We start from the raw sequence: 20,571 nt of genomic DNA, 5'->3' as shown, positions 1-20,571 counted from the left end.
AGAACATTAGCCAAGAATAGCTGATCTACAAGTTCACAACTCAACAACGTTGTGAGTTTAACCCATTTAGGCCTGGAATTATTTTATACTTTCGCTATTGAAAAATAGCAGATATACAAGCTCACAGGGTGCCGTGCTGCGAGCTTGTAGATCTGATATTTTTGAAAAATCTCTTTGAATGTATCTTTTTAAAAGTGAACATTTGTAACTCAAATATTTCACAATCAGAATCAGCTGATTCACACTTCTTTGCAACTGTAAACCCAGCACCTTATTTAAGAGATGTGCGTATTTTTCTATTTTTGTTCTATTTTTGAGCATAATACATGAAGGCAGTCTTTCCTTGCTCACTGTTGCTCACATACGTGGACAGGTATATCTAATGTGTGCCTGTGAACGAGTTGAATGTCCAGTGACTTTTGGATCTACAAGCGAGGATAGGTACAAAGGAAGCTTACCACACAAAGCTTTATAAATAAATAAGATACAATGTTGCTCTCTACGAACTGCGAGAGATGACCAACCCACTTTTCCATATAACATGCAATGATGGGTAAGATAAACATCACCAGCAGTGATAAACCGCAAGGCACTGTGGTAGACAGCATCAAGAGGCTTCAGCATGCATGTACAGCACATCACCGTAGTCAAAGACAGACATTATTACAGAGACATTATTACAGATTGAACAATAATCAAAGTGAGACAGGCCAGTCAGTGCTGTGAGGAGTGTGTTTTCAATCAGTGGTTCTCAACCTGTGCAAATTATTTTGGGGGGGTCCCCAGATGTTTAGCTCAATGTTAAAGGTGATACACCATGCATTTCAAAAGTATTTATGTCATATTGTTTATGTCCCAAAAATGTTTTTCAAAAGGTTTGAGGCTAAATTACCACTCCTGAATAGAGAGCCTCTCTCATTTTTGAATGGCTCTCAGAGCATTTCAGCTGCAGTACCACCTTTGGCCTGAACTGCGCCACCCCCCCAAAAACCCTTTTGAAAAAAAAAAAGATTTTTTGCAGATGACGTCACAATCGGCAGCAAATCTGGATAGCCTGTTTTGAGAACCTGTGGGATACTTTTAACCTTCGCCTTCTCAAAACCAGAGAAAGACACAACGGTCAGAAATGGGACTTTGTGAGGATAGAAGGTGCTAGTGGGACCCCAAAAAAAGGTTTTAAAATAGGAAAAGTGAAATTTCATGGTGTATCACCTTTAACATTGTTTTCTCACTCAACAGACAAACATACAGTAAGTGTATACAGGATATCTGCACATTTCTAAAGTGACAATTTAAGGACTTTAAAGACCTTTTTAGTACCTCTGTCTTATGAAATGGTTCACCTATACTAACAGGGGGAGACCAAAGTGAGACGGGCCGGTCAGTGCTGTGAGGAATGTGTATTAAATGGTTCACCTATACTAACAGGGGGAGACCAAAGTGAGACGGGCCGGTCAGTGCTGTGAGGAATGCGCTGCAGCCAAGGGCAGCTGTCTGTACGAGGGAGCGGTGCGTTACCACGGCGACATGTGGAACGGGACCGGCTGTGAGTTCTGCACCTGTGAGAGAGGACAGGTCACCTGCCAGAGAGCCGAGTGCAGCCGGGTGACATGTCCTTCAGTGAGTCACACAGACACCTCCTTTTCCTTATTGTTTTATTTTCACGTAAAGGTGTAGTACAGTGTTTCTCAACCTTTTTTCTGCATGGGCACACTTTTCATGTCCCAAAAATCCATGGGCACACCAACATAATACGGGGGTGTAAATATCATCGCTGTCGGGGAGAAACCATGTATCTCCAAGTTTCAAATTTGTACGTTTCTTCGCAAAGTAAAGCCCTGCTTCATCATACAAGGCTGTCACACAACAGTAGTGAAAACAGCAGATCTACAAACACACAACGCCTTGCACTGCGAGTTTAAATCTTTTTTAAAATGATAAATACAATACTGGCTTTCAAGCAGTTTCAAGGGGCACACTTGACCCTTCTCAGGGGCACACCAAAGGTCCCCAGGCACAGTGGTTGAGAAACACTGGTGTAGTAAACAGTCATCATTGTGTCCCTACAAGGACAAATGTGTCCGTGGCAAGCCTAATATTTTATTAAAGTTAATTCAAATTGGAAATACGTTTTTACCCCCTTTATGTTCTTATTTTGTTCTTGTAATGTGCAATAGAAGCACTGACAGTTTAGACCCAATTATTGACATCCCAAACACAGAATAAACTTGGACCATGCAGTACACAGACTGGCTGACTTGGCAGTCTCCAGGTTTTCTTCAGACTTTGTTGGAGACCGTTTTAATGAATACAATAATACTATCGTTTATAAAATGTGCAGCAGATTGCAGATTACAATATGGCACATTAGGAGTGTCTCATAATGTGCCATAGTGTCTATGCCAATCTGTCTCTGGTATACATTTAGGGCTATGTGTTTCGGGTAATATTATGGACAGCTAAAAAAGTGTTAAATAGTTCTATATTCTCATATTCTCATTGCTGTAGTGTGTTTGCTCCATAACAGGGGTCTCCCTGTCTCCTTCTAAAGCGCAATCGTTTTTTTCGGACTCTTCTCTCTGTGTGTAAGTTAGTGTTGCGCCAGCACTCTCACCAGTCGATGTTTGATCCGTGTTAATGTGTTTTTTTTTAGACATTTAATCACTTAAATTGTCGATACTTTGTAAACTTGATCTATCACTCGGTACTTGGTTTGCTCTTTTTTTTACCTCCACACCCAACCTATTTGCCAAACGCCTCAATGCCTCGCGTAGATCTGATATTTTAGCCCAAAGTTCTCCTCAGAATGGGGATACGAAGGTACAAGTTGTTAATCTAAAAGAATTATCCTATCACACAAAGATTTGACGCCCCCCCTGTAATAACTCTGAGGACCCCCTAGTGGCCCCGGACCCCCTGTTGAAGACCTCTGCTTTAACTTTTAACTGACCCTGATATAGAATAATAATAATAATTGAGCCGTACTTTTACAGAACAGAAACTTCTTCTGATAAGTTTTCCTCCAGTGCTCTGTGGGGGGTTTTGGCCTAGTTAGGAAATGTAGGCCAGTGGACGTGGGAGGTGTTTTGGACCAAAACAATGTCAGGATTTGTCACGGATGTTAGGCACTATCTCCACAGTTACTCTTATCACCCCCAAAACTGTCCCACTTTGGGTCTCTGCAGCACCCTCCCTCCCTGACTAGTCTTATTTCCCCCCCTCCATTTGAAGGAGATTGAATGTGACATTTTAGACATAGCTATTAACTGGAAAACCTCGACCTTATTAAACACGGAGCTGTTTTTAAAGAGCGGGAGCAGCGAGAGGTTCATACTGCACTGTTTGGACCTCCATTTCTGAGTGTCGCGGCTGTTGATGATCTGATGGATCTGTTTGACGCACTGAATAATTCAAGTGTTTACCAGTCTAACTAACGCATGATTTATTTTTTTATTACAATGAAAACTAGTGCTCGACAGATGGCAGATTTTTGGGTCAGAACCGTCAGATGGCAATTTTGGACACAAACATCTTTTTGTTAGATAAAAACTTGTGAAGTGAAGTTCAATATATGAAAAGAGCATTTAACTCACAACATGTTCCGATGCGACTTGTTGTGAGCATTTCTTTCCAAACAACAAATAGAGTTGTGCAAAGTATGAGGAAAAAAAGATAACGGATAAAAAATAAAATGTAATCTTCCCTTTCTTTTGTTTTTCACAGGGAGAGGATCTGGTTCACTTGCCAGGGAAGTGCTGTTCAGAGTGTGTGTCTGTGACAACATCCTGTGTGGGCCAAGAACACAATCCTGAGGTACACCTGCATGGGTTGGATTTGCTGGGGTGGGGGGGACTTTTTGAGGAAAGTCAGTGTGTGTGTGTGCGTGCGTGCGTGCATGCGTGCATGTGTGCGGTGTGTGTGACAAGTGTATCTGGGCCATCAACCCACAGTGTATTTCCTAGTTGTACTGCAAAAACCTGTGCCTCCAAAAAAGTGAGTTTTAAGAAAAGCAAGTCATAACATTTGACAGTGTACAGTATTTACAATATATAGACTTTCCTGGTTTTCCCAGAGAAATCTTCTGTGCACTTTGGTTAAAGGCAAAGATGGTGAAATTAGACACTGAATGTTTGAAAGAGTTGCCAATCTGATGCCTGTCATTTGTTTTCCTCTGTACTGTAGGGTCTGAAGTCCAGTGGTTTGGTCCAGAGACAACAATCGGTGAGTGGCAGAGTGCAGGGCTTCTCAAAGTGGCTGTGGTGACGTCCAGGGGTGTCTCAGAATAATTTGATCAAATTTAGCTTGAGTTACACTGTACTTGGTGCCATCTTTGTTTTCAGCCTACAGTACACCGAGTCTCTTCACCAAAAATAGCAGATCTACAAGCTCAAAATGTCTGCTAAATGCCTAAATTGTAACTTGTCTCTCCCTGCTGTCTGTGCCCCAGGCACGGTGGAGTGAGGGTGCGTGCAGGCAGTGTGAGTGCCACGGCGGCCAGGTGACGTGTTACCAGCGCTCCTGTCCTACGTGCCCCGTGGGCACGCTGGCAGTGCCACAGGACGGCCAGTGCTGCCCCGAGTGTCGCCAAGGTACGTTGAACAGCCTCTCTTCTCTGCTCAATGTTTGTGGTCCCAAAAAAAGAAAACCAAGCCTAGACCAGGGATGCTGGGGTTCATGTGGCTAATTGGATTTCAGGCGCCTTCTTAGTGTTAAAACCCCAATCTCTGTCTCACATCCGCTTCTCTCCCTGACTCTTCCATCAATAATTCCAATCACAAACTGACGCCGGCTGTCTATCAGCCCCACGGGTCGATGTTCCTCTTGTGTGGCTGTTCAGGCCACATCCAGGCAGCTTGTGGGTGAAAGCTAATTTTTTCATAATCTGTCCCCACTAATGGTCATTTTCTGTCAATTTACAATTTAGGCATAAATTAATCCAGAGTGATTTATATTAAGCAAGGACAGCACGAGGTAATACATGAAATGCATAGAAATAATAATCTAAAAACGTAGGTAAACCATTGTCAATCCAACAGTAACATAACCAAAAATAATACAATAATCTGCACATCGAAGCTGTACACATTATAGGACACCAGGTCAAGAATGACCATGCATCAACTCTACTCTGTCTCACTGTGTGTCTCAGAGGAGTGCTGTGGACAGGTCAGAAACCCGCCTGGCCATTTGTCTACACAACGTGGCACGTTCCGGTGATTAAAACACAAAAATAATCATAATCCGGTAAGGCCTTGGTTAATCATGAGTGCAGTTTTTAATGTTGTTCCTCGTGGTGAAGAGGCGGGTTGATGGAGCAGGAAATGGGCTCAGTGATTGAAATGTCATTGTCCCCCGGACGCCGGGGGGACTCGAGCGTTGAGTGCAGGGGCGTCACAAGGAGGTAGGAAAGTGGGACTGAGTTACTGGGGCCCAAGGTGGAGGGGCCCTAATAAGTTTATCTATTGAAAAATAGCAGATATACAAGCTCACAGCGCGGCACCGAGTGCCGCGCTGCGAGCTTGTAGATCTGCTATTTTTGAAAAGTTGTGAAAACGTGTGAAAATCTTTGAATATATGTATTTTTTAAGCGAACATTTCTAACTCAAATTTTGCTTCTGGGTGGTCCCTGGAACTAAATATTTTGAGGTCGGGATCCGTGGCCAAATACATATCATCTTGGGGGTCCTTGACATAGGTTTCTTGCACACATTTTCACGATTTTTCAAAAATAGCAGATCTACAAGCTCACAGCGCGGCGCTCGGTGCTGCGCTGTGAGCTTGTATATCTGCTATTTTTCAATAGTTAACATTCATGGGGGGCCCACAGTGAATCCTTGTACCCAGGGCCCAGAATTTGGTGTGACGCCCCTGGTTGAGTGCACTGTGACGAGCCATTCAGTAGCTGTCACACATGTCCCCCCTGCTCCTCCCCCCCCCCCCCCCCGCCCCTCTAGCAGGGGTGAAAGTGGGCCGGTATGGAACGGTCCACTTAACTCTGCCTTGTTGATTCCGTCGACTAAAAAACGATGACGAAAAATGATCGTCGACTACCTTTTTTCACTGATTGAAAATGTTGTCAACAAATAAAAACTAGACTAAAATGGTAGGGAGGGACTAGTGAAGAAGAGATCAAGTAGAACTAAAACACAAGTCCTTTTATGTTTGGTTGCACTCAAGTGTTGCCCTGTACAAGCTCACAGCGCATCCCAGCTTGGCACGCTGTGAGCTTGTTAACGACGCCGTCTAGGCCCAAAATGTAGGCGACTAAATTAACTGTACGTTTAGTCCACTAAAATTGTTTGATATTTAGTCAACTAAAACTAGACTAACACTGAAACATTTCAGATAACTAAAAGATGACTAAAACGAAATGGAATTTTATTCAAAAGACTGAAGACTAAATCAAAATTTGTCGTCAAAATCGACACTGGTTCTCAATCAAGGTGCCGAGCTATCCATTTCATGAAGTTGAATGTTTCTGTGGCAAACCCAATTATATATTTTTTTACATTGTGTGTGTGTGTGTGTGTGCGTGCGTGTGTGTGTGTGTTGCGTGCGTGTGTCTTCCAGTCCAGTGTCACGTGGACTGTCTGAGGTGTTCTGAGAGTCCAGACCACTGTGTCAGCTGCAGGGACGCCAAGGCTGTCCTACACAACGGACGCTGTCTGTCTGTCTGTCCACCTGGATACTACCAAGATGGACACACCTGTGCAGGTCTGTCTGTCTGTCCGTCTGTCTGCTATGCTACTCCATGCTGCTCTAGCCTGCGATCAATACCATTTTGGGGTTTCTGATCCAGTCGGGAGTGTAAATAACTTTTTACGTCATGTTGTACGTAGTTTGTTGTAGTTTTGCAAATCTTTGAATAGCCTATACCTGTATATTTTTCATAGCAAACTATTGTAACTCAAATCTCTGCTTCTGGGTGGTCCTTGGAACAACATATTTTGAGATGGGGGTCCGCCACCAAATACATGTCATTTTGGGGGTCCTTGACATGAAAACGTTTGAGAACCACTGATTTAGAAGAAGGATTTAGAAGACATTAAACTTGGATCAAAATATTCAAAGACTTGCCCGAATTAAAAAAATATATATATATTTATCAAAAATAGCAGATCTACAAGCTCAAAGCGCGGCACTCAGTGCCGTGCTTTGAGCTTGTATATCTCAGCTTGTATATCTCATATCATCTACTTTCTAGTGTCTACTGTCTTGCCAATGGCAGGACATGTGAAGTTTTGAAAAGGCACAGCTGTGTAATCATTTAGTCTGTATTGGTATGATATTCATTTAGTATGTTCATATTTATTGTAACTCTTGACGTGACTGGTGAGAATAAACTCATTGATTCACATTATGCAGGGAAACTAAAACAATGCGTGTGTGTGTGTGTGTGCACGTGTGCGTGCATGCGTGCTCTTGTGATTGCATTCGTGTTCTCATCACAAGGCCAACCACTTTATCTCATGCTAATTAGCACTCTCATTAACATATCGTTAGCCGCCACATGTGCAGTTTACATGTCAGGATGTTCCCACTGCATTCTCTTCACTGCGTGTGAAGTCATGTGATCACACAGAGCTGACTGGAATTCACAGCGGGTTCACAGAGGTGGAAAAAGTACGAACATGTCTTAGTAAAAGTATCAGTTCTGCAATGCAGAAATACCCTGTTAGGGTGCCCTCAGACCAAAATACCTATGAGAGTGGATTCCGCGTTCTGCCAATGCATTTCAATGAGAGTGAAGCGGTTTCATGCCAGCAGAGGATTTCTGCAAAAAACACTCCCTTATCATTGAAATGCATTGGCGGAACGCGGATTCCGCTCTCATAGGTATTTTGGTGTGTGGGCACCCTTAGGCTGCACCCACACCAAAGTACCTATGAGAGTGGATTCCCCATTCCGCCAATGCATTTCAATGAGAATGGAGCGTTTTTTTTTTTTTTTTTTTTTTAAAGAAATCCTCTGCTGGCATGAAACCGCTCCATTCTCATTGAAATGCATTGGCGGAATGGGAAAAATGTAGACTACTTGAGTGAAAGTATTGGCATCAAAATATACTTAAAGTACCAAAAGTAAAAGTACAAAATATTTGAAAATAGCAGATCTACAAGCTCACAACGCGTCGCATAACTTATAGATCGTCTATGTTCAAATAGCCTATATAAAATTGGGCAAAAGTATAGTCATTTCTGACTGACCGACCCACCGACAGTCAATTGGAATTCAAACATCAAAGCATTTGACGCAGTCCTTAGTTGCAGCGAGATGATGATGATGATGATGATGATGATGATGATGGGTGGGGTCGGTGGGACCCCCTGCTTGCTGACAGATGCCTGTCTTCTCCGCCCCCTCATCAACGAGGACCCCCCCACAGCGTCGCTGCTGGAAACCCCACCTCACAACGCCTCCCACCTCCCCACCAGTGACCCCCTTTAATCAAACAAGCACAGCCATGACAATGATGTCTTCTTCACCCTCAAACCCCAGGGTGTTAATTAACCCTATGTATGGTAGAACATGTTAATACAATACAGGTAGTACATTAGAGTATAGTGTGTTAATACAATATAACTAGCACATCTGCACTGGGTGGAGGTAGTCTCCCTATTCTTCCTTTGAGACATAAGGTCCCTATTTTCATCTGTGCCATATCCCTAAACTTCTTTGTCATTTTTGACTATTTTGATTTTTTTTTAAATATTTAGAATAGCTGATCTACTGTACAAGCTCACAACGTGTCGATGTGGATTGGCTATTTGAAGTACTATTACTCAAAATAGTAAAAAAAATACCAAGAAGTTTAGGGATAAGGGATAAGGCATGGACTAAAATATAGCTGTTATGGCCCTATTTTCGTCGGTACCTTACCCCTTATACCTATACGTCTTTGCCTCTTTTTTCACTATTTTAAAAAACATTCTAAAATACTTCAAATAGCCTATCTACATTGACACGTTGTGAGTAAAAAACGTTAGGGATAAGGGGTTTGGAAGGGGTAAGACCCTAGTGTCAGGTAGGACACCTACTGGGCACGTAGTACTACCCGAAGGTCATAAGCACACTATCGACCCCTGGCCAAATGGGTGGTTTGCGTCTTGGGAAGAGCGAAATTTGGTGTCCCACCTGACAGACCCTAACATTGGGGTCTGTGACCCACTGTTTGGGTAACAGTGACATGGTGGGTACAGTATGAATGTTCAACAACAAGGAGCTATTTTAGAGGTGCACTGAGCTCTGGAAACCATGGCTGGCTTTGAGTTGTGATGAGAGACAATGGGATGGAATTTTCCACTCCTCCCACTCTGAGCCACATACCTGTCATACAGCAGCTGAGTGGAGGCGCGCGCAAACACACACACACACGCGCGCACGCACGCACGCACGCACGCACGCACGCACGCACGCACGCACGCACGCACGCACGCACGCACGCACGCACGCACGCACGCACGCACGCACGCACACACACACACACACACACACACACACACACACACACACACACACACACACACACACACACACACACACTGGCCTAGTGGCGAGGATTTAACGCTGTCACCACTGGGAACCAGTTCCATTTCGGAGCTTCGACGACGGATTGTTACAAACAGGTATAGAAAAGAGAGGGAGGTTATGGGTTCAAATCCCTGGTGTGTGTGCCTTGCTCAAGTGCCCTTTTAAGCAAACCACTGGCGCCCAAGCTGCCACTGTTATTACCCTCTGTGCACGGGGCCAATACACAATCATAAAATTAATATACAAGCTGTCTTATTCATTTGTTTATTTTTACTGGCAATTTTTCAATCACGTATTGTAGAACAGTGGTTCTCAAAGTGGATTCCAGGGAGCCTGTGGGTTCCTTTAGGGGTGTCTAAATTGACCCATACAAGTCTGTAACTCTGACAGTGTACAAATGGAACCTTTCCATTTGTACACTGTCAGAGTTAAGGGGAGACCTTGAAATTTGAAAGTTTGAGAAACACTGATGTAGAACATAATGTAATTGTCGTGGTCGGGTGGAAACCTTGTACAGGTATGTCCAAAACCATTCGTTTTCAGGAAATGTGTGTGTGTGTGTGTGTGTGTGTGTGTGTGTGTGTGTGTGTGTGTGTGTGTGTGTGTGTGTGTGTGTGTGTGTGTGTGTGTGTGTGTGTGTGTGCGTGCGTGTGCGTGTGCGTGTGTGTGTGTGTGTCCACAGCGTGCAGGCCGTCCTGTGTGCAGTGCAGCAGTCAGTGGGACTGTCAGGCCTGTGGGGGGGCGGGGCTCCTGCCTCTGCTGAGCCCCGACGGTGCCGAGTGTCTGGACTCATGTCCTCCTGGAAGCTACCTGCACCAGCACACACACTGCTACCGTGAGTACACACACACACATACTGTACCAACACCAGCACACACACTGCTACCGTGAGTACTGTACACACACACACATACTGTACCAACACCAGCACACACACTGCTACCGTGAGTACTGTACACACACACACATACTGTACCAACACCTGCACACATACTGCTACCGTGAGTACTGTACACACACACACATACAGTACTGTACCAACACCAGCACACACACTGCTACCGTGAGTACTGTACACACACACACACACACACACACACACACACACACTGTACCAACACCAGCACACACACTGCTACTGTGAGTACTGTACACACACACACTACCAACACCCACACACACACTGCTACCGTGAGTACCATCAGGGACGTGCAGAGAATGTTAAAGAGGCAGGGGCTGACATTTCTAAAAGGGCCTTTTGGTGAAAATATTGAAAATAGCAGACCTCCAATTCATGGTCTGGAGAGGGCACATTTTACAGACGGGGTAAAAAGGGAAGGGGCTCAAACCCCCTTTGATGTATATGTGTGCACGTGCCGAGTACCACACACACACTATCAACACCAGCACACACACACTGCTACAGTGAGTACCACACACACAGACACACAAACACACGCACGCACACTGCCATCGCGGGAACCACACACGATAAATAAGACAAAACAGTAGTTGGGTGAGCAAACATGCTAATACCTCCGGTGGCCTAGGTTAGCCAAGCGTATGGCATCTCTGTCGAAAACACTAATGGTTGTTTTGGCTTCTCAATGATGAGCAGGGGGGAGTTAGTAACTTTACTAACTCAATTCATGATGGAGTAAAATATAGTGAGAGACAGAGAGGGGGATGGTGGCTATAGGAGAGGTGAGGGGATACAGGGAAATAGAGACACAGAGAGAGAGAAAGATCAATGAGCCAATGAGTCTTGAGATGAGTGGACTATAATTACAGCTGGGCCGCTACTCCGACTTCATTTCACACCTTAATGGACCTGCACACTGTTAACCCCCTCAGTGTTTTTAACTCAGTTACTGCCAAATTAAATATGCCTTCTAATGGCTATATTGACATTAAATCTCCATAGACTCCCATGTAATTTATAGTACACAGATCATGCACGCCCATGCACAGATCATGCACCATGTTTGTGCAGGCTGTTCACAGCTTTCAAACAAAAAAAACAGATTGGAAATCCGTTCAGGCATTCTTGAGATAATAGCCATTATGTTTACATGTTATGTAAACAAAGATGGCTTCCCTGTATGAAAGATGGGGTTGTATGGGGGTGGAACATGCAAAATCGCGATTGAAATTATGTTTACTAGATTTAATGGGGTCAAAAAAATAATAATCAAAAAAAAATTTTTTTTTAATCCATTTTTTTTTTCTTTTTTTTTTTCTAAGTCAAAGTCGATTTAAGTCGTCTGGCAGGGAAGTCCATAGTAAGAATGTTGATCTGAAAGTCGTTTGGCACTGTATGAGTTAACTCAGGGGCTTTAACTCTGAGAGTGTACACATGGAACCAACATAATGGTTCCATGTTGTCTTCCATGTGTTAACAGATCCCACTATACAGCACTGTTTCCCAAACACTGGGTCGGAACCCATTTGTGGGTCGCGGACATATTTTTATGGTTCCCTTAAAGGAGTAGTTCACCCCCAAAATGACTTTTTTTCTATTGATTACTCATGCCATGGAGACTTGAGTTCAATAATATTTTTTGTTTTTTTGCCACATTCCTATGACAAAAATTTGATTACAAAAAAATGTACCCCCCCCCCATTGATTCTGGATGGGGACCCAAATACATTCGGGTCCCCATCCGGAATCAATGGGGGCAAATTTACTATAATACATTTTTTGTCTTAGGAATGTGACAAATACAAAAAAAATATTATTGAACTCAAGTCTCCATGGCATGAGTAATCAATAGATAAAAATGTCATTTTGGGGGTGAACTACTCCTTTAATTTAAGTTCCCAGCATTTTGTCAAAACATTTTCAAAAAACATTCCCCAAAAAGCTGTTTCTTAAGTAACTTAATTAATAAATAAAAGAAAGAAATTCCATGAATTAAAAAATATGTTTAAGAAGTAGTGAGCTTGGAGACCTGTGTTCTTTGCTAGTTTGGGTCCCGGGCAAACGTCTAATATCGCTTGTTGGGTCGGGAACCACTTCGCTATAGGGTCCATTTGGTACCATTTGAGGCCTAAATTGAACCTCTCCAGGCGTGCTGTAGGGAGTCTCTGTCTCCTCTCAAATTGGATAGAGATCCAGGGGGCTTCGCTGTCCCATTAGGGTGGATTCAGACAAGTCTCTCTCTCTCCAATTCCACACCTCCTCTCTCTGTGACAGGGTGTTGCCTGTCTCCAGGCCCTCAATCGCTGGTCATGTCCATTAAATGGTGCAATTTAGTGGTCTGGTGCGTCCAGTGCGCACCGAACCGCACTGGGATTCCAAATTGGGCCTTTCAGCGTCCTATGAAGGCAATGACAGATGAAAACCAAAGCGTAAAATAACACACAAAACAACAATTACAGAGGTTTCCAGAGCAGGAATGACAAAGGCCATGAAATAAACGCTCCCAGTGTGTATGGAAGTGTCGGGCTACTCAAAAACCCACAGTGTGCTAAAATAGAAAAATTTGGTGACCTGATCATTTCTGTGGCTGGCCTGGCTTGTGATTGGCTTGGAGATTGATGAACTAATCGCTAAGGTCTCGGCTGCAATGGGAGCACTTTCAGGCTGAACAGCGAAGTAAAACTAGATGGAAAATGCAGGTTTAGTGTGAGAGGGGAGGACTGGGGGCGGAGAGCAGGAGAGGAGCAGGTCTTGTTAGGGAGTCAGATAGTCATTAACTTAGAAATTAGTTAAAGAGTGATGCTGATGGACTGAGGCGCTTGAAGGACGCCAAGTCAGTCCTTTAACTCTTTTTAAGATTAGTTTTGGGGCTTTTATTGATAGGACAGTAGACTGACAGGAAATGGGGAGAGAGATAGGGAGTGACACACAGCAAAAGTCATCTGGCAATGCCTAGTCCGAGCGTTTCGGGCAAAACTCGTGCACTTTACGATAAAAGCATGAAACATTCCTTTCCGAAAAACGACCCCTACAAAACTGTGAAAAGTGATGACTCATCACTAAACCATAGTTTTATGGGGGCCATTTTTAGCCAAAGAAATGTTTTTCTTGCAAAACAAATGCTTGCATTGGATTCAGAATCACGAAAAAACTCTAGTTTGACCCCTCAAAGCATAATGCAGCATAATGTTGGATTAAATGCAATAAAAAATAAATCTGTCAAGACTCATTGGTACAGAAGGATTTATAAAATAGCTCATCATATCTCGTCATTGGTAGTAAGGGAGTTAATTTAGAGTAGCCAGTTATCTTTAACGCCCAATTTTCACCCAATTGAGTTACCGTATGCTGATTCCCAAATTCCCCAGACACTTATGTGTATTGTTAATGCTCTTGCATAATACATTTATACATATCTGTCAAAATGATGAAACAAAACAATGCCTATATTTCCATTGTGATCCTTTGACATACGAGAGCACTAGTCACTAACACAACAACAAAGATTGGCATCCGCGCCAGTAACACCATCTACAGCATGTTCAAATAGACCATACATGGGCAACTCGCGGCCCAGGGGCCACATGTGGCCCCCACCTTCACTTAATGCGGCCCGCTGGTTAATACCGGAATACTGATATATTATTTATTTCAGCTGTTACTATTCCAAACATGACCTGCTTTTATTCCGTCAGTCTATATGAGTAGCTTAATGACAGTATAGTAGTATTATTTTATGTCCAATATATTTGTATTTAGGTTCATAAAGTTAACATGAGTATATAACTAAATGCGTTTGAAATTAAATCAAAATGTTACATTTCAGGATTCCAATTAAAAAATAACAACAATTATTCAGGAATCCAATTCAAAAGAAGCAAAAAATAGCCGATCTACAAGCTCAAAACGCATCGCAGCGCGATGCGTTTTGAGCTTGTAGATCTGCTATTTTTGCTTCTTTTGTATGATATACTAGAATGACAAAGTAGGACGTAGCAATTATGCATTGTGGCCCTCTGGAGTGAAGGTGGAAATATAGTGGCCCTCGCCATCATCAAAGTTGCCCACCCCTGAAATAGACGCTCGGCCAAGCCGAAGGCACTGTGGAAGATTCAAACCCCTAGACTAAGCGGTGGCGGACAGGAACATTATGACAAAGTATAAAATGGTTTGGAAGTGGTTTCATCTTATCAAGAATCTTGGGCCGAATTAGGCTTTAGTAACAGTTTGTTTGAGTGCGAGAGTGATGGACGATGCAGACAGTTCTTACGTTGAATAATGTATGGAGTATTTATTACAGCACTCTCAGTCCAAACACGACCACAAACACATTGACAACATAAACATGATTCAGCTGCTTCCACTCTCTCTACTTACTGTAACTAATACTTAACATCACCTCTGTCTAACCCCAGACCCCCTACGCTCTCTGGCTCTCAGCTTTCCTACTGTCTGTCTCCCCTACGCTGTCCCCCCTCTCACCTTTGCCTTCGGACTTTCTCTCCTACGCTGTCCCCCCTCTCACCTTTCCTACTGTCTGTCTCTCCTACGCTGCCCCCCCTCTCACCTTTCCTACTGTCTGTCTCCCCTACGCTGTCCCCCCTCTCACCTTTGCTTCGGTCTTTCTCTCTTACGCAGCTGTCCCCCCTCTCACCTTTCCTACTGTCTGTCTCTCCTACGCTGTCCCCCATCTCACCTTTTCTACTGTCTGCCTGTACTACACTGTCTCCCTCTCAGCTATCCTATTGTCTGTCTCTACTATGCTGTCTGCCTCTCAACTTTCCTACTGTCTTTCTCTCCTACACTGTCTCTTACGCGGTTTCCCTCTCAGCTTTCCTACTGTCTGACTCTCCTATACTGTGTCCTCTCGGCTTTCCTACTAAATAATGTTATTTATTTATTTATTTATTTATTATGAAATAATTAAAGCTGAGGTAGTCTTCATTACAGCCAGTGTCACACACCGTGCCAGTCATAGCTCAGCGTGTTAGAGCTAGATACATATATTATTTGACTTCAGACATTGACAGCATCAGTTTTGGTCAGTTATGCTGCCAATGTGTCCCAATTTGAACCACTGTCAATAGGCAACAATTTTCTAAGATTTTAGAAGAAAATGTTGAAAGAAAATAACAGAACGTGTCGCTTGGCTGTGAAATGTAACTAGGGCCTTAAGTGGTTAAATAGAACAAAGTTCAACGTTTTCGAATAGAAACCTCAACGCGTGCACTTTGTGTTTTTGACAATGCACGGGTCAAAAACAGGGGTTATCACATCAGTGATCTGACATGGCCCCGGCTCTAGTGATAATGATCAGTGGATCTGACATGATGGCCCTAGTGATAATGATCAGTGGATCTGACATCATGGCCCTAGTGATAATGAGAGAGACAGTGGTGGTGTTGAGTTGCACAGCAGATTCATCATTGTGGATGTTTGGAGATGGCTTTTTGGCAGCGCAACAGCCAGGACCACCCAGGCACTCTGCCTGCTTTCAAACCTCCCAGCGTTTCTGCTGTTCTCTGGCACCGCTGTACTGTAGGCTTGTGTGTGTGTCTGTGTGTGTGCGCGTGCACGAGCGAGCGTGAGTGTTTTAGAGTGTGTGTTCAAGTTCTTAAATCCATTAGACCTCCCAAACGTTTTTACATCCAAGACATAAAACCAAGGTAAAAACAAAGTCATTTACTGTCCTCACTCAGGACTTCCTTGGTTTTGTATTACTATACCTTGTGGTGACGACTATACTCATGCAAGCAGTGTGAGTGTCTCTGCGTGGATGCATGAAAAGATAGTCAGTAGTCTGCATTGTGCCATGGTGAAATTAACACTCACAATTGTGCCGAAACAATCAGTCTGCATAATGAATAGCCAGGTAACGGCAGCAAAAACAGAGTTCCATTCCAATGTCGGGTTTCTGCGCCATGTTTTCTTACGCATGCGTGAAAGTGTGTTTGTGTGTGTGTGTGTGCGTGCGTGCGATATTTGCTGCTTTCTCCATGCTTAGCTTAACCACTCAGGCCCTATTTACTTCGGTTTTACGACAAAGATCACCAAGATCTCAGATTTTGGCTCATTTAGAAAATATGTTTTTGATTGGGGTGGGGTTTTGTGTGATCATTTGGAGAATCTTTGGAGGATGTTCTACCTGTGAAATATCCTGCCACCCGGGTGGTGGCAGGGCAGAGATCCATGGAGGTGAAACAGTAATCATCACATTCCTGTGTGTAAAAGCTCACTGTTTATGCAAAGCGGGGCGTCAGACTCAGAGGAGATGGCTCTCGCCAGCGGCCTTAGCAGGATTATACTCCCTGATAACTGCTGCTCTACACAAGAAATAATAATTGCCTGTGTGAGGGCTGGGCGGTACCAGGCGTACACTTCCCAGAGTGAGCTGTAACATCTTTTTTTATTATTTTATTTTATAGGAAGAGCATTGTCCCATTTTTTATTAGCTGGTTTTCAGAGTGATGGACTGATGTGTGCAGGAGTCTCTCAGGAGAGAGAAAGACGGGCTGAATGAGAATGACAGAGAGAGGCCCACAGAGAGAACACATAAAGCAGAGGCAATCACAAAAGCAACGGTGGAATGTCACCGATTTTTATTCAAGTAAAAGTGGCAATGCCACCATTTAGAAATACTCTGTTCCAGGGACGTGCAGAGAATGTTAGAGAGGCAGGGGCCGAAATGTATAAAAGGGCCTTTTGGTGAAAATATTGAAAATAGCAGACCTCCTTTTCAGTACTTGTTACCACACTAAACTGAGCATAATCAAGTCAATATACTTGAAATTCTTTCAACATAAGATGCTGCATTCAAGTTCAGGAGAGTTTGGACAATTCTCTTGAATGCTGCCTTCAGGTATGGCATGGAAAGGAAAGGCAGCTTTTGCATTTCTTTCGTAATAGTAAACAGTAAAAACAGCATTCTTTGTCTGGAGAGGGCACTTCTTACAGACGGATAAAAGGGCAGGAGCTCAAGCCCCCTTTGATGTCTGTGTGCACGTACCTGCTCTCTTCTCAAGTATACTCTTTTACTCAAGTAAAAGCGCTGTATTCAAGCACATTTTCTATATTGCAGTATGGATACTTTTATTTAAGACTTTTTTCCACCACTGTCCTCATGAGGAAAGTAGAAGAAACGTAATCCAGTGTGCCAGCAGCCAGGCCAGCCTCTGTGACAGGCGGCGTCCAGGCCTTGCTCAACAGTCTAATGGTCGCCGGGAGGGAAGTGTTCAGAAAGCTCTGCTCTGATATCACTTTCAGACTGAATAATGAAGTGAAACCAAATGGAAGTTCAGTGTCAGACAGGCCTGTCTGGTCTCGCCTGATGTGACTCTGTGGGTCACTTTGCTTCAGGCTCTGCATGGGAGGAAGAACATACAGCATAGAAGATTACCTTTATTTTGTTCAATTTTCACCATGGGGAAATGCTGTTTTTTTTTCTCACTCAGTTCTTACGCACACACGCACGCGCGTGCACGGCCGCACGCATGCACTCACACATACAAAATGTATAGATGGTGGCGTAACGGGCTACCATGCGGTGCCCGGGAGCAGTTAACCCTTTAAGACCTGGAATGCTAGAGTGTCACTCTAGATTTTAACCACTTTAACCTTTATTTTATGCTTTAACTATTCAAAAAATAGCAGATCTACAAGCTCACAGCACGGCACTTGGATGCAAAACTTTGTATATATATTTTTTAAAGCAAACATGTGTAACTCAAATCTTTGCTTCTGGGGGTCCCTGCATGGTTGGGGGTCAGATGGGGGTCCGTGGCCAAATACATATAATTCTAGCCTACTTGAAAAAGTTTGAGAACCGCTGATATAGAAACATAGGTTTTTCAAAACTTAGAGGGATTTAGAAGACATTTATTGAATCGGGTCAATATATTAAAAGATTTGCACAAATTGTCAAAAAAAAAAAAAAAAAAAATCAAAAATAGCCGATCTACAAGCTCATAGCGCGGCACAGAGTGCCGCGCTATGAGCTTGTAGATCTGCTATTTTCTCAATCGCTAAAGTATAAAATAATGGTTAAAGTGCTTACAATCTAATGTGACACGGATTCGTTCCCGGTTTTAACTCGTTAAAGGGGTTCGTGTCATCCTGAGGCAATGCCTGGGAGGTGAACTGGCACCTCTCCAGCCGCCAGTGGATAATTTATAATTTATTTATTAGTCAGACACATTGCTGTGATTTGAAATTTGTTCTCCGCCTTTGACCCATCTCTTGGAGCGGTGAGCTGCAGCCGTGCTGCGCTCGGGAATCAGTAATGGTGATCAGCCCCCCCAATCCAACCCTTGATGCTGAGTGCCAAGCAGTGAGGCATTGTGTCCCATTTTTTACAGTCTTTGGTATGACCTGGCCGGGGAATCAGACCCCCGACCTCCCAGTCTCAGGGCGGACACTCTAACCACAAGGCCACTGAGTTGGTCGAGTGGATTGGCGGTCTGTGCTCGACTCAAACCGTCCACCCTCCCGTTCCCATTCCCAAGCTCCAAAACTCCACAGATACTGTAACTGTAACGGGTCCTTTTGTGTGTCCTCAGTGTTAAAGGTTCTGTTACAGTGATATTTATTCTGTGAAATAGTTTAATATCTTGATATTAATCATCGCTACAGATGTGTTTGTTCAGTAACGGGCATCCCCAGCTCTTAGGTGAACAGATAATACATGTTCAGGTCAGGATATCAGTTTCATCCAATCAAGACACAGAATAAATGAGTGAGGTTGGAAGTGACGAAAGAATAAAACAAGCAATTCAAAATGCAACTGGAACACAAGCTGATAAAAGATACCTGTAAAGTTTATGCAGACTTGGAGAGATCAAAATATAGAGCTTTTAACAAAAATCATTTTGTTTTAACCAGAAGAATATCACTTTTACCACCATTGAATGCAGCTGACTGTGTGAACGCAGTGGTTCCATGTGTCCCAGCTGCTTCTGCCTTCATCCGAGCCAAGCTGATTGGTTTCCATGGAAACTATGGGAGCTGGGTCACTTGTTGTTCCACTGTGGGAAACATTGGCCTCTCATAGTATACAGTAGACCAGTGGTTTATTGGCCTCTCATAGTATACAGTAGACCAGTGGTTTATTGGCCTCTCATAGTATACAGTAGACCAGTGGTTTATTGGCCTCTCATAGTATACAGTAGACCAGTGGTTTGGCCTCTCATAGTATACAGTAGACCAGTGGTTTTCAACCCTTTTCATATCAAGGTCCTTTATTTATTCTGCATTTGAGCCACCATTTATGACCCAAAACGTAGAATATTTTGTTATTTTTGTTGGATGAGATTTTGTCCACAATCCCATGCTGTATTGATGTTGGTACCATAGGAGAGATAACACTCAAACGTTGATCAAAATAACACTTATTCTAAATGCTCTAATGGTGTAGACCTCTTGTAAATTAATTAATGCAGATGTTTAACAATAATTTAACTCTTGAGAGTGTAACATGAAACAAATTTTAAGCTATAGATCTACAGTATAAGGGTCCAATTGGTTATCAACTCTCCATCATTTACTGTAGCTGGGGACCACCTGAAACCTCCTCAAGGACCACTGGTTGAGAATCACTGGTATTTACTAAGGCCTAAGAGAGAGAGATAGAGATGAGAAATGACTGAGAAATGGATATATCCTCGCTGTCGCTTGGCAACCTTGTACAGTATGTCCACAACCATTACTTTACAGGATATGGAGAAAAATAATCTGTGTCCCAATGGATCTGATGTAGTTTTTGTAATCAAGCTCTTTTTCACTTTTATAAAACCCACAGACAGACTGAACCACATTTACAAAAATATCAATGCGGTGTTGCCTTGTAGATCAACCTTCTTCACGACTTTTGTAAAGCTGAAATAGAAAGTGAGTCAGTTGGTTGGTTCGTTAGTAAAAAGAAAGATGAAATGAGCAGGTATGTGCTGGACAGTGAGGATATTCCATCCTTTCTCCCGCCAGCGGCGAGGCTGTGTGTGAGTTCTTGTAATCTTCCTCCATCCTGCTGGTTCACACAGCGAAGAGTTTTGATTTGCTGAGGGCACAGAAAAGATCATGACACAGATTATTATTCAATTCACTACCGACACGGATCAGTGCGTGAGTGC

At 43.3% G+C, this 20,571-nt stretch overlaps 1 protein-coding gene across 1 annotated transcript in view; it reads left to right on the top strand.

Moving 5' to 3' along the window:
* Nucleotides 1-20,571, top strand: part of fras1 (Fraser extracellular matrix complex subunit 1) — a 224,594-nt gene that overhangs the window by 81,259 nt on the left and 122,764 nt on the right. The window contains exons 9-14 of the mRNA XM_080738878.1: nt 1,429-1,620; nt 3,724-3,813; nt 4,183-4,221; nt 4,448-4,589; nt 6,571-6,714; nt 10,211-10,363. Of these exons, the coding sequence (XP_080595004.1) occupies nt 1,429-1,620; nt 3,724-3,813; nt 4,183-4,221; nt 4,448-4,589; nt 6,571-6,714; nt 10,211-10,363 (760 nt within the window). The remainder of the gene's footprint in view (nt 1-1,428; nt 1,621-3,723; nt 3,814-4,182; nt 4,222-4,447; nt 4,590-6,570; nt 6,715-10,210; nt 10,364-20,571) is intronic.

This window comes from Nannobrachium achirus (assembly GCF_963921795.1).
Source record: "Nannobrachium achirus genome assembly, chromosome: 12".
In the NCBI taxonomy this organism is placed as follows: domain Eukaryota; kingdom Metazoa; phylum Chordata; class Actinopteri; order Myctophiformes; family Myctophidae; genus Nannobrachium; species Nannobrachium achirus.
The sequence above is the reverse complement of the archived record's forward strand: the minus strand, read 5'-3'. Positions and strand labels throughout refer to the sequence as shown.